This window comes from Patagioenas fasciata, chromosome 12, assembly GCF_037038585.1.
Source record: "Patagioenas fasciata isolate bPatFas1 chromosome 12, bPatFas1.hap1, whole genome shotgun sequence".
In the NCBI taxonomy this organism is placed as follows: Eukaryota; Metazoa; Chordata; class Aves; order Columbiformes; family Columbidae; genus Patagioenas; species Patagioenas fasciata.
This window is the reverse complement of record NC_092531.1, coordinates 5,762,474-5,785,453: the sequence shown is the minus strand read 5'-3', so window position 1 is coordinate 5,785,453 and position 22,980 is coordinate 5,762,474. Positions and strand designations below refer to the sequence as shown.

Sequence of the window (22,980 nt, the reverse complement as noted above, 5' to 3'; positions counted from 1 at the left end):
GTCAGAGCCTGGCCCAGGCTGCCCAGGGAGGTTGTGGAGTCTCCTTCTGTGCAGACATTCAAACCCGCCTGGACACCTTCCTGTGGAACCTCAGCTGGGTGTTCCCGCTCCATGGGGGGATTGCACTGGATAAGCTCTCCAGGTCCCTTCCAACCCCTGACATTACCCCGCGAGCCTGTGAAACAAGCGACGCCTCCCGAAGGCGGGAAGCGGCGCGTGCGCGCCGCGGGGCACGCCGGGATAGGGGAGGAGTAATGAGGGAGCGGGATGCTGCGCAACACGCATGCGCCACGACCCCTCCCTTCAGCTGCGCGCCCCCCTCCCCGGGGCGGCGGCGGTGCATAAAAAGCCGGCGGGGGCGGGCAAGGGTTGCCCCGTTGCCTACGCGCTATCCTCTCTTTTCTCTGGGGATCCGCTCGCTTCGCAGTGCCGCCGCCTCATGGCCTTCCTGCCGGTGAGACAGAAAGTGAAGGAACCGGACACGTGCCGAGGCGGGAGGGAGGAGACAGGCGGCGCACGCGGCCCCTTTAAGGGCCGCCCCTGGTCACGTGGTTTCACACGTTGGCGGCGCGGGGCGGGCGGTGAGGACGGGGCCGGGGGGGGACACGCCACTCTGAGGTGATTTCGCGCCTTTGCTCCGTGTGTGTGGGGATTTGGGGGGGCCCTTCCCTCAGCGAACCGGCGGGGCCAGGCTTGGGGGGGGTCCCCGAACGGGGGCTTAGCCCCCGTTCGGGGCCCCCCCCCCAAGCCTGGCCCCGCAGCTATGTGTGGAACACAAGCTGAGGGGAAGCAAAACATGCCGTGGAAAAAATGACTTTTAGAGTTGCATCTTAGCTGTGTTTTAATGACTTCTCTAAGGATTAGGATATCCTGGTTCTGCCCAGCCCCCTGGGGCTTCATCATCTGTAGGTTTCCTACAGGTGTGTGTGCCTCGGGGCTGTGGTGGTGTCTTTGTTTCTGCTTCTTGTGGACGTCTTTGGTGGATTTTTGCTTCAGAAGGGTGTGTTGTTCTACTGAGGTGCTGCAGGTTGTGTGTGGAGCATCTCCCGTGTTAGGAAAGGCTCCAAGCTCCAGAGCCCCAGCTCCCTCAGAAGACTGAGGGGGTGACCTCATTCATGGCTTTAAATGTATCTAAGGGTGTCAGGGAGATGGAGCCAGGCTCTTTTCGGTGACAACCAATGGTAGGACAGTGGGTGCAAACTGAAACACAGGAGGTTCCATTTAAATGTGTGGAGATCCTTCTTTCTAGTGAAGGCTCAGGGCTGGTGGGGTGGGGGCTCCAGAGACCTGACAGTGGCTGTACTTTGGCTATGGGCTTCTCAATGCAGAGCCAGGGAGCAAGAGCTTTTGGCCATGGTGGTGAGGATCATCAGCTGTCTTTCTGTTGCTCCAAGGGAGCAGAAACTCCTCCACCTGATTTCAAATCACTCTTCTTGCTCAGGTGTGTTTTATATGATGTGCTGGAGATGTCTGGAGCCTGCCTGTACCCTCCTTGAGACCTCAGACCACCCTGGTGCCATATCGTCATGATTGGACATGGGTTCTTGGCCCAGGGTTTAGCTGAGCCAGGCTTGGATGGGCTGTATTCCTGCCTGAGATTCACCTTGCTGTGTGTCTTTGTCTGGGTCTGTGTTCCAGATCTACCACAATGATTTAACCTGAAGCCGTTAAGCCCTTTGCTTGGTGGCACTGTGTGCCTAGTGCATGGAGCCAAATTGCCTTTCGCATTGGTTTCTGATCCTTGAACATCCCTAGAAACTCTGCTCTTAAATGGAGATGGGGTTTGATTCCTAATGCCTTTAAATGACCTATCAGCTGGATTTTGACTTGTTCCTCCACTGGCCACACTGATAAAATGATCTCTCCTCTCCTGGTTTGGGATTGCAGGCTGTAGTGGGTGGGACTGCATGAGAAGGGCCTTTGTTGGGCTGCTGGTGACACCCTGGTGTGTCACCCATGGTGCTAGGTCGCTGCTGGGCCTCTGTGTGCTTTGAAGATCTGCAGAGCTCTTTTCAAAGCAGTATTTCTCATTAGGGGTTTAGGGAGGGGGCTGAGCTTTACTAGGAGAGACATGAGCTGCTTCCTACAAGGGTTTGGTTTCCAGCTTCTGCTCTGGGATGCTTGCAATATCTCTAGGATATCCGTGACAGGCTTTAGGTAAAAAGCTCCGTAAGTGGAAGGAATTTTTGTGGAAATGCCTGGCTGTGCTCTGGCTGTTTTCTGTTCTTGTTTGTAGCAGGGTTAGTGCTGCCAGCTGTGGGAAGCATTAAATGCTAAATTAGCAGGAATGGGTCAGGTGTTTGGTTTGCTGCTCGGTTTATTTTTGTCTTGCTAGCACAAACACCTAGGGAAAAGCTTTGCCTCCTGCTGTAAGTCCTTCTCTAGCAGTAACAGGAGTAGAATATGGAGTTTCACTCTTGTGCCAAAGGAGCCTGATGCAGCACTTCTTTTTAATAAAGATGACTGGCAATACATTCTAAATTGAGCTGTGCTCCTCAGCTGCTTTTTATAAAGATGACTTAAAGCTTGCTCTGCCTGTTTCCTCTTGCCTGAAGATTTCAACCCTACCTGTTGTACTCTTTAGTTTGCAAATGCTCCTGCAGAGTCCCAGGACCTCACCTGGGGGTGGGCTGAGCTTTTTAATACACCAAGATCGCAGACCCCAGTGCTGAATAGATGTTAATAGTCTTAAATGGGTTGAAATCCTGAATCAATTGTTCGAGTCCTGCCTGGAGGCATCATGTGAGTTGACAATTCAGTAGCTTTATTCCTGCTACTCCCAGGACAGAGTTTCCTTTGCTTTTACCTAAGTGGTAAAGAGGGAGGCTTTCTTATGCAGAGAACTACCAGATCATACCTTATGGCAGTAAAACTGCTCCTAATGACAGGCCAGGGTAAGAAATGCACATACCCTTCAAGGGAAAAAGGCTAAAATTCCTGTGTCCTTGTGGAATTCCATTTAAAACTGCTTTCTGCCACAGGCTGCACAGGGGAAAGTTCAATAAGGGGATGATTTGGAAGTAAAACCAGCTCACTGCTTCAGGGATGAAGCGGTGTGGGGAGAGATGTGGGGAAGTCAAGCCTAAAACTCTGTCAGGAATGCATCCAAAAGGTAGATGTATTAAATGCCTCCTTGACAAGTACAAATGGCTCCATTTAGAGCTATAGGCTTCTGTGTGTCTTGGTGTAGCAGGGGCTTGTTTGCCAGCCTTGCTGCATTCAGGTCTTTGAATCTGGCTCTAACTCGATTTGCTTAATGGCAAGGATTCTGCTCTGGAGGCCAAGACTGGTGAGGCTGTGCCTTCCTGCTCTCTCTTTAATGTAGCTCTTAATTGATAGCAATACCATTTGCTCAGCATGTTCAGGAGCAGGGTTCTGCTGCAGTGGCTTTTGGGTGGTGGGAAGAGCTGCCCTTGGTCAAAAAAATGCTGGTTAGAGATTAAGTTTAGTGGTTTCCAGATTGGCAGAGGCTTGAATGTTGTGCAGCTGTGCTGAAGCAAGCCTGGGTGTGAAAGTGGCTTGTGAGCAGAGCTTGGGGAAGCAGCTGCTCTTGCAGCTGGACCTGCACTAGGAAGCAGGAGGGGGTTGCCTTTTTATTTTCATATGCAGAGGAAGCTTTTCAAGAGCTCTGGCTTGTGTATGATGGATGATCCCAAAGGTAGATCAGTGCCTGTGGACGGTCATGCCAAAGCAGAGCTGGTTTTGGGTAACCTCCCTTTGTGGTCAGGAGCTGCTGCCAGAAGGGAAGATCTGGATTTGGTTTTCTCCCTTTCCAAAGCAGGCTTGAAATTCTGGGGCTCTGATTAGCTGATTGATCCTGGCTATGGTGAACTGTTACCTTTTTGTGACTGGGTTGGCCCTGATGTGCTGTGCTGACAAATTGCTGACACGTTTGCTTAACTGTTTCTTTAATGCCAAGAATTGTACTTGAATCTTGTGAAGACCTGGAGCTAAAGCTAGTATGAGTATTGGAGGCCATCCAGACTTTTCCACACTGTAGTGACTACTAGCCTGCCTAACACTAATACTTGCTCTTTTTTTACCAGAAAGAAGATACTGGGAGAAGCATAAAAGACTGCTGGGATAGCCCAGATGCCCCTGCACTTTCCAGTTGCAGCAATGCAGATATATTCCGCCGAATAAATGCCATGTTGGACAACTCTTTGGATTTCAGTGGAGTCTGCACCACGCCCGTCACAAAAAGCAAACGTGACATCCTGCAAGGTGATGTGTTTGGCTGGGTTCAAGATGAATGTGAGGGTCTGGGGCTGGCAGAAGTGGGGAGTTGCTTGGTGGGACCTGGTGAACACATGGTGGTGGGAAACCTCAGTGGTGTGGTTGTTGGCATGTGCTTGTGAGCTGCTTGGAGTTGGGTTTAGTGCTGATTTGCTAGTGGGGACTTCATTTTTTGTGCTCCAAATGGATAAACCAGGCATTCCCTGGCAGCATGGAGGTACCTGGGAAGATTTGCTTGTGCTCCCTGTGATGCTTTGGATTGTGTGGGCAGGACCTGAGCAGGACCTGCCAGCTTCTGCTGTAGATAGTTCCTGCAGACTCCTCTACAGTCTGCTTCTCCTGGAGGCAGGGTTAATCTGTTAGCAGTTAGTATGGCTTATCTGCTGCATACATTAAAAATGCAAAAGAATTTTGAATAACTGTGTTTGCTACAGGTCAATTAATCGCATGTTTAAGAGCGCACCAAAGCAGCGTGAAGGTTTTCTTGCAAAGCAAGTTTATGAAATCAGTGTGGCAAGTTCTTGCTACCTGCAGGCTGAGAGGAGTAAGCATATTGTCTTGCACTCAAAACAGAAGGCTCCATGCCAAAGCAAAGAGTGTTGGGCCCAATCTTATCTTTATGGAAGTGAAGGACGTGCTTTTGTCCCTTTACATTAGGTGAGACCTGCCAGTAAATGTACCTGCCCAGTGCCTTGAGGTTCCTCCTGCCAGTGCAATTTTGTGCAGTGGTACTTGTGCCAAGGATTTTGGTGCTTGGAAGAGACTGCTGTTGCTCCTCCAGCCTCTGAATTATGGGGTCAGTGAACACTTTGGCCATTATTAGAAACAAACTGACCCTCTGGACTCGGCCCAAAGCAAATGGGAAGCAAAGGGAAAAACCTCAGCAGCTGGTGACCTTGCTACTGTGGGCAGAACAGCTTTTGTTGCAGTCACTTGGAGACAGCATTGTTTTGTGCTCATGGATAATCTGAGTTTTAATCAAATGAGTGTAAAAAAAAAAAAGCAATGAACAGGTGTCTGGGCATCCTGTTTGATGCTTGTGCAGTGTGACTTTGTCCTGAACTAGCAAAATGACTGCTACCAGATGACTTCCAGTGCAGCTTAATCTCCTGGGTGTTTGAAGGGCTTAGCACTGTGGAGCAGGGGCTGATCTGGCCATGTGATCCTGTGCTGGCGCTGCAGAAACACCGGAGGAAGGGAATCACTCGCTTCGAGGTATGGATCTGTAGCCAGCTTTGCTTAAAACATGACTAATAAAATGACATTGGAGGATGTGCTGGCTACTCCTGCGCAGTTGTGCAGTGAATATTAACTAATTCAGGTCAGTGGTGTGGCTAGTGGTGCATTTTTAGAGATTTGCTGTTGTACTGAGCTGTTTAGACATTTGTTGTCCCTTGACACAGTGGTAGTCAGTGTTGTATCTGATCTGGATGGACTGGAATCATAAGAGAAGTAAAACGGAGTATTTTCCTTTATCTCCTTCAATGAGTTCGTGAAAGAGTTGTTTGCCTGGTTGAAATCTTAGCTGTAGCCCTTCATATTCCATTTATAATTTGGAATGGGAATGTTTTCTAACTAAGTTTCAGCTTACTTGCCAGAGTTAACCTAGTGGATTGATAAAGGAACTATCCCTGCCTGCTATGACAGACTCATCCTGTGAAGATGCGGGTTAGTTCTTGTTTTAGGTCTCAGCTTAGAGCTGGCACATCAATTTGAATTTGCAGTACTGTCTTCTAGACTTGTAAAGCCGTTCTCTATGGGACTGGGCTATTCACCTGGCAATGAAATAAACCCACTACATGTAAGTCTCTGGTTCATCAGCTGCTGTGGTATTGCTTCTGGATGCCTGGAGCTGCTGGAAGGTGGTGCCTTGGTTGGGGACAGGGTGAATTTCACTTCAGCAGCCTTAAACTTGGTTGGAAACTGGGTGGATTTTCCTTCAGCATGAAACTGTGCTCATGTTTCAGACTATCACTGAGTAACTTCTATGGAAGACCTTGTGTAGGACAAGTATGGTGGGACTTGGTGTGTTTAAAAAAAGAGGAGGCTTCCTCTAGCAAATGTTACTTCTGCTTCAGGACAACCCAAGTTGTGCTTTTTGGGACGTCCGAAGCAGCTTTTCTTGTTCCTGATGCAGCAGTTGAGGCCAATCTCACAAGTAGGTGCTGGCTCAGCCATTTGTGTGGTGGGAGGGGTCCTGCTCAGCACCGTGTAACCCAGCAGGAGGTTTTTAGCCTCTGCAGTGGCACAAACACTTGTGATAGAGACTTGCTGGGCACTGAGCTGGGACTAGAAAGTGGCTGCCTTGGGTGCCATTGCTGTTTAGGCTGATGGAAACCTGTCATCTTTTTCAGAAGATGCCTCTGGGCCGTGCAAGAGACCAATAATAAAGTATGACCTGAGCTACCCTGGATGGGCCAGCATTTATCAGCTGTAAATATGCGAATGAGTCAGCATCTGCCAGTGCATCGTGGGTTCAGAGTTATGAGTCTGCTTGCAGTCCTGGCCTTGTTTTGTTACTATCAGGACCTCTCTGGGTAATGAGGGCCTGAATGCAGCAGTTCTGCAAGCTTCCTTCTGTCTCAAAGTGTTATGAGTTGCTTCTGTTGTTTAATGTGCTACTTCTCTGTGATAAAGTTGGTGCTGTCAGCAGGGATGTGAATTCTAGGACAGCCATGATCTGCAAATGCGGAGATGCTTTGGCCTTTGGACGCTGCGGAAATTCATACCCTATGGCTGAGCAGCTGATCACTAAAATTCAGAATATAATGCTGCTAACTGTCCCCTGCCCAGGGTAGATGGTTTAGAGCCTGAAGCAGGCTGTCAGAGGAGTTTGCCATGCCTTTGCATGAATGAAACTATGCTCTGCAGGATCAGCATCTTGCCTTTGGTGAACCCAGATTCTGGGTAGGTGACCAGTGGAGCACAGACCCTTGATCTCATGTGGTGTCTTGTCACTGCTCCAAGTTAAATTACTTCTGAAGAATTCATGAGCCTCAGGTGCTTTTACTGTGTGGGAACAACTTGTGTATTGTAGTTAAGCTGTATTATCTTGAAACTTGTAGCTTGGACAGTCCTAATGAGCATGGAGATACACCTGTGTGTAGTAGGTAAAAGGACTGTCTTTTTACAACTTAAACTCTTGGTGGGAGAGCTTGGGGAGGAGATTTTATTCCAACAAGGGAAATACTTGTACTTTAATCTATTCATGGTCCCTCAAGCTTTTCAGTTCTCTTCCTCAGGTCAAACTAAATTTATCCTGGATTGGACTTGTGTGTAAGAAGCCTCTTTCAGCATTAAGAGGATTACATGTGGTGGAGAAGGGATGACAGAAGTTTGTGACCTTTCACTAATGCTATTGGGGAAACACGTGTGGAGGCACTGTACTCTGTGTGATGAGGTGCGTGGCAAGACGGTGATGAGATCAGTACAGCAGGTCTGAGCAATATGAGAGAACAAGCTTATTCAGCAGCCCTGGCTCTGACACAGTTGGAGTAATCCAAATCTGGGCAGAGCTCTGTGGCAGGAGGGACTGCCACTGGAGGTTTAGCTTGCCATACCTAATATTAAATCTCTGTAAAGATCATTTTACAGTTAATGATAATCCTTGGTGAGCTTGATTGCCTTGTCAAAATGATCTGAGCTGTCAGGCCCAGCCTGACCACTGTTGCAGTGGCTCATGGGTGCTTGCTACAGGAGTTCTCCAAGCTTAGGCTTAGCTTAGTGGCCCAAACCAGAGGGTACAGTGCAGCAGTGTGGTGAAAGCTGTAATTGTAGAACCTGTCTAGTAACTTTTAGGACAGGATTGCATGGTGCTTCAAAACACCTGCCTTTCAGGCTGATTTAGTCCTCTCTGAAGAAAGGTGGAACTTCCTCAACAAGGTTGTGTGTCACCTTTGGTGGCATTTAGAGTGGGGTTGGAGATGGGAGAGAGAGAATGTGGTCTTGATTAAAGGCAGGATTCAACATCTGCCAGTGCTGCTGGACTGCAGCCTGTCCTTGAGCAACTGCTTCACAGGGATCCTGGTTGTCTGCTCCCAAATTTAAACCTGATTTGCATATTCATCACTGGTCTGAATAAGAATGTGAGCAAAGCCAGTTTCCGAAGGTAGCAGCAGGTGGTTTGTTTGCTTTGCCACCTTGCTGAGTGGAAGGTGCTGTTACCAGATTTGGTTTAACAACCAAAATAAAACAGCTTTTGACATCATCATCCTGTTCAGTAGGCACAACTTCAGCTTAATTAAGTAAAACAGTGAGTAAAGCTTCCTCTTCAGCTTTTGCATGCCCATTTACTCACCTAGCTAAGCTGACTTCAACTGAAGGCAATAGTGGCTTAAAACAAATGGATTTAAAAGGATCCCAGGTACCCCAAATGTCCCAGCAGCATTGATTTCCCTTTCATTAAGCTCTGCTCATTTAACTGAGACAAAGCAGCCATTATTTTGCTACAAGTTGACAGGCCATTGTGTGAAGAAATGGGAGATGCTTAAATGACTTCCTGTGCATGGGAGTGGCTTAAGGGGCCAAGTTCAGTGTAAAAGCTGTTAGCTGTGGCCCATCAGGTCCTAATTACTTTCAGTGACTGCTTTATTTAAGGAAAGCTGGAGCACAAATGCAAACCCAGACTAGCTGATGACTAAATAGGCTTCCTGTTTGCTCTTAATTGCAGCCAATTAATGACCTATCACTTGTTTAGCCACCTGAAAAGTGCTTTCTGGTGCTAAAATGTACATTTCTCTCTTCACTCCCCTGCAGCCATGAGGAAATGTCACAGTGCTGACCTGATGTGTGTGGTCTCAATAAAGGAACATAACGTTTTAAGACCCAGAATGTAGCACTGTTTGCCTGGAATTTGTGGGGTTAACAGGCAGAGAAAGACTGTTTACAGGAGCTCACCTGGAGCTGGCAGCTGAAAACAATTTGCTTGCCCCAAATAAATGTTGTATGCCACATGACACACATCCAGAATGGTGAAATTCAACACCTGTGCCCCAAAAGAGGTGCACACCTACTTGCCTCTGCTTTTGGGCTTTATATTTCAAGTGTCACATTAACAGGTCTTTGCCCATGTGGGCGTGATGTTTTTCTGCGCTGGAAAGTAGCTCTAGCAAATGGGTTTCTTCATCAGATTGCAAGGGGAAGCAGATCACAGTGTTCTTTTGCAGACTTGGCCTAGAACTGTTTCACTCTGCAGTGGCTGCAAATTGGATGGTGTTGCTGAAGATGCAGCAGGTTTCTTGACGTTCAGGCTTTGCTGTAATCCCGTGGCAGACTCTTGCTCTTGGAAAGGGTAGGTAGAGCAACAAGGCTAGTTGCAGTGCTTTCTTAATTGCTTTGAATAATTGCTTGCCAGCCATTGAAGTGTTTGTGGTCACTGGAGGAAGGTGGACTCCTTTGGCTGTGAAACAAGTTGTGCAGCAGCAAATGTCTCCACTTGAGGAATTTTTCAGCTTACAGGGAAGATGTGTGGTTGCGTTTTAGTAAAACCTCTTGTAACTACTGGTTTATGCCTAATGAGCTTTCCTAAGCCTCGATGATCCCTGGTGTACCTTAGGAATACAATTGGCTCATCCTCTAAAAGCCTTCACTTGAGACTTGTTTGCTTTGTGTGCAAGATGTACTTGAGATGCTTAATTTTCAGGGCTGCAGTTCCTAGCCTTTAAAACTGGGGGTGTAAAGAGGTGTGAAAGGCAAAACGATGCTTTGTGCTGTGAGCAGTCTTCCCATTTGTGATCCCAAGGCTGTGGAGATGCTGACCTTGCCTCTCTTCTGAATTTGGTTTGGAAATTCTGCCTCGATCAAAGCTCTAGACCACAAGATTGCAGCCCAAAGAGGTGAGTCTGGTTTTGTCAGTGCGCAGAGCTTGCAGCTGAGCTGTGCTTATCCTTCCCCTGTTCTGTAAACTCAGACCTTGTTCATGGAGGGGCTTCTTCTCTGCTCAGATTCTGCTAGAACTCAGATTCTGCTAGAAATTAGCATGTGGGAGCAAAGGCAGACCTCTTTGTGGCCGCAGAGGCGGTATGAGTAGGATCTAGCTTGTTTGGTTCGTGTTTGCTTAACCATTCTGTTGCCTTCTTTCTCTAGGTTTTCTGGCTTTTCCAGCTAAGATCCATTTGCTGGATATTTAGCTGTTTTGACAGGTGGTTTAACCCTGGAAATTTCAAACATCTGAATGTCTTTGTGCTTGAAAGTAGTGCTACTTTTCAAGAGTAAGCCTGACACAGATGCTGCTCCTGCAGGACAGGGACTGAATCACCTTTGGCTCTCCTAGTCCTAACTTACCTGCTCCAAACTGCCTGTGGGTTATGCTCCTGATCTCAGTCCCTGCTTGTCCCCTCCACACAGGCTTAGGCTGTAATTTTCTAAATGTTTTGCTGTTTCAAATGCATGGTTGGTGCAGCCACACTACATACCAGATCAGGGGAATGAGCTGAGCTCAAACTAACTCCTGGTGGCTTGGTTTTAACCAGATGAGCTCCTCAAACCAGCTTCCTGTATGGAAATGCATCTGCCTAAACTGGTGTGAGTGGGGAGGGAGTGCTGGGGTGGGGACAAGTGGCTGTGGCTGCAACTTGTGTAAGTTGTCTGGGCTGGGAGAGTTTAACTGCAGTTTAAGAGCTGAACTGTGTGGAGATACTCACCTTCAAGAAGCCTTTGAAATATCTTAAATGCAGTGCTAACATTTGAAGTCTGAAAAATGCAGTGGTGGTGTGGAAAGCTGCTCAGCCTGTGCTGCACCCTGGCTCCAGGGATCTCCTGGACAGACAGGAGGACGCCATCCAGGACAGCTGCCTGCTCCAAGACCTGCATGGGAGCATTTTACTAAAGGACTTACTTCTCATGATGCTGTTGAAATCCAACCTAACCAGCTTGGGAGGTGAGAGCTCGGGCTCTTCCAGACACTCGGGCACGAGCCCAGCACGGTGCGGCTTCCTCTGCCAGGATGGTTGGCGTCCAGTGGCAACTCCAGGGAAGAATCCAGGTTGGAAACACTCATGCTGGTTTGTGGGGCTTGGAAAAGTCTGCAGCGAAGCATTTGGGCTGGGTTGGGCTGCACCAGGTTGCAAAATGAAACTATTTGGTGTTTGAGGGATGTTTACTTATAACTAACTTGAGGTTTTGACTCTTTAGGCTGAGTTTTTGTAGGAAATTTTTTCCTACCCCAGTACCCTATTTGTTTTTTCTTCCATCAACAGTTGATTTCTTTGTAACAAACTTCCAGACTCTGAATTTGAGAATAACTATTCCAAAAATCTGTTTAACTACTAGTTTGTGGTTTTCCTCAATGACCTGTATCCAACTTTCGGTGTGACTGGGAGTGTTAAAGGGGAAGCGGGCTTGTGCTGGCTGTTTGCTTCAGATGGGAAGAGGTCTACTTAAAAAATGCTGGTTATCTAAGCAATTTCTACTCTGGTTCAGCAGTTATACCCATAACTGATTTGCAGGGAGCTTGTCTTTAATGTAGATTGAAGTAATCAGAGGGAAATGTAGATCTCTTGAACTTGAATCTGATTGGGTTCAATTAAACAAAACAGCTTATTTCCTGAAAAATGTAGATAGCTAGGGAAAATGTGGCTGGATGCTATGGAGTGAGCATTTCCTGTGGCTGATGAATTTGTTCCACGTTTTCCTTATTTCTTCAATGGTGGGTTTCATCCAGGAGGTTGGATGAGGGACTCTGGGTGGGATTTGAGTTGTGCTGTTTGTCAGTATTCTGTGTCCATGAGAACTTGGTGGGAGTTAATCTTGAAGACAGCCTAAAACCCAGTAGCATTCTGATCCGCAAAAAGAAGGTAGTTTCCTGCTGCTGGGGATTTGGGCTAGAGCAGAGCACTTGTGCACTTTCATAAATGCAGAAGTGTTCCATATTCATATGGGCAAGTTATGGTTGCTGTGGGAACTGAGTTGTCAGAGCAATGTGCCTTCATCCTCTCTTCCCTACAGCTGCATTATGAACGGGTTTTAGGGCCTGTCCAAAACAAGCAATCTGAAAACTAGACTGGAAGAATTAATGCAGTGAAATCCCCTGCTGAAGATGCAGTGTGATGCTCTCGGAGGAGTATTCAATGCTGTTATAGGTGCTTGATAGTAATGTGACTGAGTTGGCACTACAGCTTGTACTAGTGCTAGTAGGTGAGAAGAAAACCCCATCCTGGTGAAGAGCTGGGAAGGTGTAGTGCTGCCAGCAGGTACGGTTTTAGCTGCTCTCATCCTGACCCCAGTGCTTCAGCTCCCCCTTGGTGATCTGGAAATGCTGGTGTACCCCAAATCAATGTGGGGTGAAGGTGAGGTGATGGCAGTGGCCTGAGTCTTGCATAGGACATCCAGCTGATGGTGGGTCCTTGCTGGGCTTGGCTAGTGGTCCACGATGTGACTGTGCATGTGGCAAAAGAGGCCGGGGATGCTGTCTGGGCTGCACGTGAGGGATAACGTGACAGGCTGGAGTCACTGCAGCCTGGCTGGTGTGTGCGAGGTGTACATCTGATGGCACAGTGGGAGGGCGTGCAGGGAGGAGGAGGAGACAGCTGCTGCTGTTTGGTAGCTGGCTTTTAAATGCCCTCTGACTCAGATCTCGGGTAACACAGCTGAGCATCTTGTGGTTTCATCAGCCCCCAGATCCCTGCATTAAACTGGAATTCTCAGACTATGAACCTGCTGCATTTCCTTAGGCTGTTGGCACAGGCTTAAACCGAAGCAAGAATCTGGTGTCTCCAGTACTGTGGGCTTGTGAACACCCCCTAGGGAGGGAGAGGGCTGGGAAAGGGGGTGACCAGGCAGAGGGAAGGTAATCAGGCCTTGTAAAAATTCCTGATTTGAATTGGGCCCTGTCCTCTGTGCCAACGTGATGTGCTCGTGTGGGCTGGACTGGGATGGTGGACATCTCTCTGGGTAGCAGCGGGGTTGAAGGTTATCCTCGTTACTCAGTGGTAAACAATGCAGAGTCAGTGAGGCACAGTGGCCAAGTTGAACCAAATAGATTATGCTAGCAGAATTGCAAAGCTTTGCATTGGGCTCTGAATTAGAGCCAGCAGCTGGAGGCTGGCCAGGACTAAAGTGTTTTTGGGTTTTGTGGGTGGAGGGAGGCGGGGACAGGAGAGCTGGGTAGCACTCGAACTAACTGTCTGCTCTGTCGCTGCTGCTGCTGTCGGCGTTGCTGGGGGGATCGCTGCCTCCAGCCGTGCTGCCGTGTTGGATCGGGGAGCCCTGCTTTTGTGCTGCCTGCCTCCCCCTTTTCACTGGAGCTGCACCTCTCCTCCTGCTGCCTTATCTTTTGGGGAAAAATCTTCTCCTTTCTTCTTACCTTTGATTTTGTAAGAGCTGATGCAGTCTTGCATGGCTGAGTGACGTCACTGTCAGCACAGTAAGCATCAGCAGCCTGGTCACATGCTGACCCAGTCAGTAATGCAGACGGGATAGGAAGGTGGAGGGGCTGAGGGGGGTGGGGGGCTGGTTTCTGGACATATGGTAGCCCTCCCTTTTGGGGTTCAACTGCTAGTTGCAGAAGCTGTGGCTTCAGAGCAGCACGAGACCTGGCTTGGGGCTTAATGCTTCGGAAAACTCCTTTTTTTTAAAAAAGAAAAAAAACAGCCCTGAACTCTCAAGCTTCTGTTTGTTCTCAATCTGAGCAGACTTCCAGGACTCTGAAGAAGCAGTGGCAAGCAGGATGCTTTTCCCCACATCCACGCAAGAGTCTTCCCGTGGCCTCCCAGACACCAACGATCTGTGCCTTGGCCTGCAGTCCCTCAACCTGACAGGGTGGGACAGACCCTGGAGCACCCAGGACTCTGAAGCTGCAGCACAAACCAGCCCACAGTCCGGTGAGTCTGCTGACACATGCAGCAACACTTGTTGGATTCCTTTTTTTTATTTTTGGGGCATTTTAAAGCCAACACGGAGCAATTTGCTTGTGTAACAGAGTGCTTGCGGTTACTGATGGGGGGCTTCTGGACCTGTAATGCTTGTATAACGTGGCGGTCGAGTTGGGGAGGCTGTGGCTGGCTGTGCCACAGCCCCCTCTGCTCTTCTGTCAGTTCACTGCAGACAAAAAGTGCCCAGGCGTATGTTTTCCTCAGTGCTGTGACAACCTCACAGAGAGGGGAGAAATCCTCTCCCTGCGTTTGGAGGGAGTGGGTTGGGGGTGTGGTGTCAGGAGGCTGAACACACTGGGTGGGAGTGATGCTGAACTTCACTCCAGCAGCCTGAGAAAATCCCTGGGGGCAGGTAGCTCTGCAGGCAGGGGTGTGTGTGCTTGCAGAAGGTAACCCCCTTACCCCACTGTGAGTGTCTGGACAGCACTGCTTGCTCTTAACCTATGGTGCTGTTGCTTGCCCAACTCTGCCTGTGGGGTGTGGTAGGTGCAGCCGACTCACAACTTCAGCCGACTGCTCGCAGGCTGCGTGGAAGATGTGGAGGGATCTTTCTCCACTCCCACGTTCAACTAGAAATAGCGGTCTGTGCCTAGTAGTGGGCTGGAGGAGATGCTGTGGAATGGCTTCTTGCTTTAACTCTTTTGGTCCAGCACAAACCTACGTGCTTGGCGGGGTGTGGGCTTGCAGCCACGTGCTGCTGGCTGGTTTGCCCTTCCCCCTTGATCCTCTCCAGTCTGGTTTTGCAACTGGGATTGGATGGGGAGGTTTTGGGGTGCTAGAGTGACGCAGGATCCAGTTAACTCTTCCAGAATCCCTGTAAAATTGCAGGAGGAGAAAGGGGTGCTGCGTGCACAAACTTAATGCGTCTGCTCGGCCTGGTGACGGAGCAGGGGGTAAAACAGAGGGAAGAGTTTGCTTCCCAGCCTCTGAGGGCTGTAAAAACCAGTTTCACAAATAGTGCTGTGCTCATTCAAGTAGCAGTCCATGGAAAGATCTAGTGTTTTGGCAGAGTTTGTACAAGTTCAGCCTGGTTGCTACAGAAACTCATCCCTTTATAGCAGCACGCTGCTGCTTTGTTAAAAGGGTAGTGCATCTGTGGGCAGACTTGGGTGACACAGGAGGCCCCAGGCGTCAAGTCCATGCTGACAGGAATGTCGATGGTTTCTGGGGTGGCCTGGGCAGTGGGATTTGCCTACAGATGTTTGGGGGGACAAGGGGGTGCTGTTGACCACCTCTGATGTCCAGGGGATGCTGCTCTGAGGATAGGAAGAGCTTCTGGGACACAGTCCTGGATGCTGCTGCATGGGTTGTAAAACAAAAAAAAATTATTTGTGGGCTAGTGGAGTTTGAAACAACAGCTTGATCAGCACAGCTCCCTGGAGTTTTTACATCTAATTTCCAGCGGACTTAGGGTCCAGGCCTGTCTGTGGGCCCTAGCACTGGCACTTAGGGTCTGCTTGCAGTCAGGCTGCAGTAGCTTTATTAAGCTTTACAGTGCTCCAGCACATGGTCCTCTGGGCTTCCCTGAATGAACCAGGGAATACCACATGCTTGGTATCTGTCCTCCTTTTGTTGCCAGCTGAAACCTTGAAGGAGGGAGAAATGAAAGTTATTCTGGTGCAGTAGTGTCTTAGAGCTCTGCACCAATGATTGTTAGTAGGCTATGGGGCACCAAACCCATGTTATAGCATCTTTACATTAAAGAGCACACTTAAACATCCCCGCTCAATGGTTCTGCTGCTGCTGGCAGCCACAGTGCCCAGGGCTTGGTGCACAATGGCGCTGCAGAACAAGGGCTGTCGCACACCGAGGCGGCTGTCCCAGCCCCACCTGATCTGCCGGAGCAGTCTCCAGTGCTCTCTTGGCCAGCTTCCCACCAGGCTGTCTTGGCAGAGGCGCCGATGTCTCTGCAGCTTTCCGGCAGGCAGACGAGCAGTGCTCGCACAAGCCCCTGGCCGGCTCTGCGCCTCGCAGGTTGGGTGACAGGGCTGAGTGGAGTGTGGGGGGGTGGGTGTCACTGTTAAGGGTGAAGGGGCTTCTGGTTTCAGGAGGCAGATTGATTTGGTGGTGATTGAAGGTTCTCTGGTGACCTCCCTGCTCGCGGAGGTTGTGTCTGATGTCAGGCGCCCTCGCTGACTGCAGTGCATCGAGCTGGAGCTCCCACCTGCCGCAGAGCCCTGGGAAGGATCTGAGTGTGGCACTGCCATGGGCTTGGGCCATCTGCGCCCCATGGCTGTTTGTGACAATGTGTGGAACAGCTGCTGGAGGATGGCACGCAATACTGTCCAGAGAGGCCTGTTCATCACTTCTCACTCCTGGTATTCCCCTCGGTATGTGAGGGGAGTGTGGCAGGGATGTAAAACTGGCCCAAATGCAGCTGTGCTGCTTGCACAAGGGGGTGTCTGGCTTGCAGAGGCTGTGCACAGGTCTAGGGCTGTATAGCTGGGGGTCTCATGGTCCTGAGACAGTGTTCTTTTCAATCCCACCTTCCTATACTGAGTGAGCAGCAGCTGGGCCTGGAGTGCTTGTTGGCCTGGGGTGCTGTTGCTTTTCGGCTCTGAGAGCTGTGGGCATGGCGTATGCAGGCTGGAGAAGCGGAAGGCTGATATCTGTGCACAGCTGTTGTATCACTTCAGCCTTTCCACATCTGCGGAGCCTCATCTCTTTTTCTCCTCTGTGAGGGCCCTGGAGTGGCAATGTTAAGCTCCTTGGGAGTGGAGATCTTCTAGTTCAGGAGTGTCTTCTGAAATGCTCTTCTTTGGGTGGCAAGGCAGTGTTCCTGTATCTGAAAGCTGTATGGATGAGGAACTGGCAGATGCTGATGCTTCCAGGTGGCCTGCCCACGCTGGGATGGTGAGAGGGATGTAGAGAGGATGCTGCTGTGTCCAGGTACTCCTGATGCACAGTGCTGAGGCCTTGGGAGGCTGCAGCTGGCCTGGCCCCATGAGCTGGGGCCTCTGGCGTGTCCTGAGGGCAGGTGAGGCTGTGGCAGGACTGGGATGTCTATGGGGACAGTGCTGCCAAGCAGAGCTGTTATGCCACTGGTGCCCAAGTGTTTGGAAGGTTCCAGCAGTGACTCAGCTGTGCAGACCCACAGGATTGGAAGGGTGGAAATGCAGAAAAAAAAAAAAACACCTAACAGTCAGGCTAAAAATACTGCTGATGTGGTCCCCTGCAGTGCCTGAGCTTGAGTACTGGTGAACTGGGACCTCCTCTCCTGAGTAGTCCCTGCCAGTGTGGAGCGCGTGGCCTGGGAAGGACCTTTGGCTGCCAGCCCTGCTGGTGTCACCTTGCGCTGCCAGGGCGGTGTCACTGTGCAGCTTGGTGCAGTGGGATCAGGTGCCAGGGCTGTGCTGGAGGAGGCTGGAGGACAGCGGGGCTGGTCTGTACACTCTAATCCTGCCTATGTCCCCCTTCCTGAGGGGGCTGCTGAACCCCTTGCACCCAGACAGGGTTATTTGTGACAAGTTTTGCTCTTGGGTCCGGCACCGTAATGTTCTGAGGGGGTGTGTGTAGCCCCGAGAGTGTGCCAGATGTGCTGGAGAGAACCTCTCCAGGAGGCAGCGGCTGCTGCAGGCTTGAGCTGCCAGCATTTACACGCTGTAGGATTGAACTGCTGTCTCATAGCAGGGAAGGCATCTCAAACCCGCTGCTGCCACTAAGATCTGTCAGGCTGGAAATACTTCAGCAAGTCCCAGAAACCTCCTCTGTGGCCTGTGGAGGAGCTTTTGCAGGAAACAGGCCTTGAACGCTTCCAGCCCTGTCATTCCTGGCTGTACTTCTTGAGGCAGTGTTTCCTTTCCTTTAAAGTAGCCTTGTAGTAAGCAGTCACATACATTGAGACCTTCAAGTTCATCTCTCCACAGAGGCAAGAAGGGGTTAAGAGGCAGTGAGATGGGACTGCCCTTGGTGGTATCCTTTACCTTCACTGCTCTGTTCATCAAAGAGCACAAGCAAATGGGGTCTCAATCCAATTTTTGCCTAGAGAACAGGTGACAGCAGTACACAGGCAGATCCGTGTGCAGATTTTGGGTCTCCCTGGCTGGTTTTTTAGCTTGTGTGCCAGCTGGCCTGGCCTGCCCTACATCGGGAGGCTGAGACTAACCCTATGTGGGACAGACAGACTTGCCCACTGGGAAATCATCCTAAAACCAGTCTGTTAATGCTAAGTTTGTGATGCTGACCTGCAAGGATGTTTCCAGGAGCATCAGCTTTTCTTCCACAGAGGACATTTGCCTCTCTAGGTGAGCCTAGCCTGATCAGGTGAGCCTTCCTGATGGTGTCAGATGAATGATCTTGCTGTATCTGCCTCTCTGCTTGGTGTGTGACCCTAAAGCTGCTGGTGCAGCAACAGATTTGAGCTTTTTTTTTCCTTGGATTTGCACTTGAGACTGCAGCTCCAGCCTTCCCCAGGGTGGCTGCTGCTGTCTCATCCTTTAGCCCGCAAGGTTACAGCTTCAGTTGCTCTGGTGCTGGAGTGCATTGCTGGATCTTTCCAGCCCTTGGTTCTCCTGCTTCCCAGAGCACAACAATTTCTGCAATAAGCTTGAATGTCCTTATTATTTGCAGTTGCTTAAAATCAGCTAGGCTAGGCCTGCGGGCAGTCTGTGTGTTGCTGGCAGATAGCTGAGGCCTCTGAGTGTGGATCACTCTGAAGTCTTCAAGGCAAAACCCTATCTCTGAAGGATGAAAGAGAAGACCTGTTTCACAGGAGGCAGCATGGTTGTTGTCATGGACTCGAAGCCTGCCTTCTCTGTAACAGCAGGAGGGACTCTAAGCTGCTCCCCTGGGACGGGCTGTTTTCAGACTCCTCAGAAACGCTGTGTATGTGGTGGCAGACACCTGAGAAACATGCTCCCCTAGTGAGCTGCTAATCGGTCTGGGGCTGGTGGTTGTTTATAAGTGGCCTTCCTTGAGCTGTTGGTTTGGGTGTTCAAGCTGCAAAGCTTGCAGAACTTAGAGGGTCAGAGGATTTGGGGGAGGGAAGTCCCCCAGATCTCCCCTTGCAATTTAACTTGCTGCTACACAAACCTGTGGCGCAGAGTACCTGCTCCATTGCCACCTCTGTGTCCCTCTGCATGTTTGGGTCTCTTCCTGTTCTTTTGCCACTTGTGCAAAAGACAGTAGGTTTTAGAAGATGGTCACTGCCTAGATGTGCCCTCAACTCCTGCAGGAAAATCCTCCTTGTGCTAGAGGAAGGTTTCTGAGGTTCATTCTGGTAGAAGAGCTCACCTTCTAGGGTGTCACCAGAGAGTATTCAAGAAGGACTTTGCTCTCTAGTGACAGGTGAGCACTCAGGTCCAGGGAGTACTTTACCCTGAGGCTTGCTCAGATTTAAGCTCAAGTCTGCCTAGAAAACTCAAAAGGCTCCTTTGTAGTGTAGATGGTATGGCTGGTGGTCTTGCCCCAACACAACTTCTTGCTGGACTTAAACCGGCATCTAATTCAGTCAAAATGGTAACCAAAGACTTGCTGGTGGTGGAAATCCCAAATTCCCCATGTTTTTGATGTTATTTGTTGCCTTGGGAGGAGGATGGGCTTTCCAAGCAGCTGCACGTTAAGCCTTGGTCCTTCTGGACCAGCCTTGCTCAGGGCTTAGTCCTGGAACCACAAACATACTGGTGGTGCCTTCAGTGTGGAGTTAATTGTAATAATTGTGCAAGGGAGCAAAGCTGGGAGCTGCTGTGACTTGCGTGGTGCCCTCCTTGGCCATCATACTTCAGGAGTGCCCGAGATGGCCTTACTACAAGCTTGCCCTGTGCCATCGTAGCTCCTGTAGCGCTTTTCTGAGGGTGCACTTGGCATGGATGCTTAATGGGCACTCTCTCCTGAGCGTGTTTCAGCAAGGGCTGCTCATGCTTCATGGGTTGATTTTTTTTTTTTTTTTTTAATATATATTTTTTCAACTATTAACTGGAGCCAGCTGTGTTGCAGAGTAGAAAGCAGAGAGCACTTAAGAGCTGCGGACTGCTCATCTGGCAGCAGTATTTGATCCTTAACAGAAGAAAATATGTATCAAATAAGTAAAACAAGTATCAAAACCCTGAGTTTGGAATTGGTTTCTAATGGAAGTAGCTCTTAATCTACCTCTTAAAGCTTCCATTTGAGCATCTCCTAAACAGATTTTATTTGCGCCGATGCTGTAAAATAATGCAAATAGATGAGTAACTGGGATGAGAACCTAACCAGCATGCATCTCTGCTCATATCCAGCGAGAACTGAAGTGGGTCAGGGCACTCTTGTGCTGGAGGTGACTTGTAGGAGCAGGCGTGCACCACCCAAAACCTTCTGTTGGGGAAGGATGTCTTATTGCAGCCTCTGGAGCTACCTGGTGATGCTGGTGTGAGCAATAAATATGTTGGGCTCATGGAGTTTGTCTGTAAGTTTTTTACTTGAGTTGCAGTCTGAACTGTGCCAGCTCCTGAAATCTGCCTTAACAGGCACAGTGCATTTTGAGGAGAGCATCAGAGTGGCTGTTTGGTAGCCCTGAGCTACCCCAGGCAACTAATAGCCTGGCCGTTTTTGTGACTGATACTGGAGGTAGTGGCAGGGTGGTTTAAATGTGTGCAGGCTTTGATTCCAGGTGAGATTCATCCCCAGGATTCTGCTAGATGTGGTGGGTTGTTTTTTCTCCATCCCTTGCACTGTTAGATGTCTAAGCAATGGCTGGGATGCTCAGTGAAAGGCTTTGCCACTGATGAGCTACAGCAGGCAATAAGGTAACTCTCTAAAAAAGACCCTATGAGCGTTTTTGCATCAGTGCCACCATTGGAAGGAACACTAGGGACAAGACCAGTGTTTGGCTGGTTTGTACAGCTGAAATCCTGCTGAGATCTCATGCAGTGACTCCACCTGGGACTGCTGTGAGAGGACCTCTTGGGCCACCTTGCTGTCTTTTAGGGTGGCAGTGTAACTCAAGTTGGAAAGGACCTCTCAAGGTTATCTAGTCCCAAGCTCCTGCTCAAAGCAGGATGGGAAAGCTGCTAGAGGGTGGCAAAAGTAGTGTAGCTCAAGGGGGCTGTAGAAACTAATTCCATGGGCTGTCTTGTTCCCAGAATAAGGCTGGTTTAAATGGGCACCTCTGCTGAGCTGGCTCTGAAACAGTCCAAAAGGTATGTGGTCCTTGCTGTCACCACACAGGTGCTTTGTGGTGCCACCATGGGCCTGGATTAACAACAGGGGTGTCTTCAGCTGGTGCTGCATCTTCTGTCTTGGCACCTTGTGCGTGGTCCCTTTGGGTGCTGGCAAAAGAGCTGAATCACAGGTGATGTCTGTGCTGCTGCCAACTGAGGCTGCGCTCAGACACAGCAGCAGCTGCTGTCCATTTGAGATGGCTGTGGGGAGACGCCTGGCTTCCCTCCCTGCCCCTCTGGCGTGTTTTCTCCCCAGGAGTGAAGAGGGAAGGTGAAGCAAACCCCTAAAGCTGTGATTCTGCACCTGAGCCTTCTGGAAGGTAACTGGGAAGCTGCAGGCATCACTGATGGTACTGGCTGTGCCAGTCTCCTGATGAAATATGTGGCTTTGTGCCAGCTGAATGCCTTAGTCAGGCTTGTGTGCCATTTTTCAAATCAGATTGCATTTGGGACTAAAGGTTGTCTTCTTTTTCAGTTGTTTTTCCTTTACTGCAGCCTGCTACCTTGCCCAAAGGGGTATGGCCACCAGCCTGCTCCCCCTATAGAGAATGTACTTCCCCCAAAGGTGATATCCTGATGGATTCAACACCCTACAAACTGCGGTGAAAATGAGTCAGTCGCATCCTTGTTAGCACCTAAAGTAACACATGCTGCAGAGTTTGCACCCTGATGTTGCAGCAGATAATTGAGAGGAGTTTGGTACTTAAATATAGAAGTGTTTTGTTCTTAAGGCTTGTGAAGCTGAAGCTTGTTGTGCAGAATTTGACCTGAATATGTTGGCTTTTAAATCCCTCTGGGACTGATACATGTTAAACCCTGCTGCATTTCAATGTTCTGATCTTTTTAAAGACAAATGCAGTTGTGGCAGTCTGCTTGGTGAATGCAATTACAGGCACGCTTCTCATCCTGAATTGTGTTTTAGCTGTCTTTACTGATTTTATATTTACCTTGGGCATCTGTTTTCTGTTTCTAGAAACACAGTACTAAATTCCCTGCTGCCTCAAGAAGCAGCAAGGCTTGTGGTCAGCCGGGTCCCACCAGCGCAGGAGGACCCATGCTCTCTGTTAATGTGATAAGCTGCTCCGTATTCCTACTTGTGTTTCCATTTTTCAGGGCATGCTGGGGAAGTGACTTACCATGCTGATGCCAGAACCAAGAATAGACCTTAGGTGTCCTCACTCTAATTCTGTGGTTCAGCTGTGGGATCGGGCTGCCTCTTTTTATTCCCCTGTCCCCTTCTTAGCAAACCAGAAATAGCTGCCTGAATATCCTCAGTTCTTCTTTGCCCCACATGAGGAATCTGTCAGGGCAGAGGTTCTTCTTCTGTAGTTCAGAAACAAAAAGTTGCTATTTAGGTGACAGTTATTGCTGGTTTGATCACATCTGCAGCTCTGGGAGGTGCTTTTCTTGAATGCTGACAGTTGGCTCAAAATGATGGAGAGTTCTGTTGCATTGTACAGCTCTGGAGATGTGTGTGCCTGACTTCCAGTGACTTTTCTCCATTGGAGTAATGGTAATATAATCAAATCAGGAGGATTTGAACTGGGCAAAACCTCTGAAAATACCAAACCTGCTCAGATGAACTGAGGGCCTAAGGATGGAGATTCCCTCTGCTTCTCTGCAACCTGTCCCATGGCTGTACCATTTAAGAGGAAAAAATTGTGCCATTTCTCTTGCTGCAGCTTTTCCTGTTTCTTTGTGCACCGTAAGAGCCTGCAAGAGCTCTCTGTTAATGACTGAAC

General features: G+C 49.5%; 1 protein-coding gene across 6 annotated transcripts in view; it reads left to right on the top strand.

Annotated features, from left to right (window-relative positions):
• Positions 1–282: 282 nt before the first annotated feature.
• CPEB1 (cytoplasmic polyadenylation element binding protein 1) overlaps positions 283–22,980 on the top strand; it is a 37,561-nt gene continuing 14,863 nt past the window's right edge. For 2 of the 6 annotated variants that reach the window (XM_071813715.1, XM_065847104.2), the window contains exons 1-3: positions 283–454; positions 4,047–4,224; positions 13,866–14,054. In XM_071813715.1, the coding sequence (XP_071669816.1) occupies positions 284–454; positions 4,047–4,224; positions 13,866–14,054 (538 nt within the window). In that variant the 5' untranslated portion in view covers position 283. Of the gene's footprint in view, positions 455–591; positions 619–806; positions 921–4,046; positions 4,225–13,276; positions 13,598–13,865; positions 14,055–22,980 lie in introns of those variants that run through there. The other 4 variants (XM_065847106.2, XM_065847109.2, XM_065847108.2 and 1 more) reach the window with 4 other exon arrangements.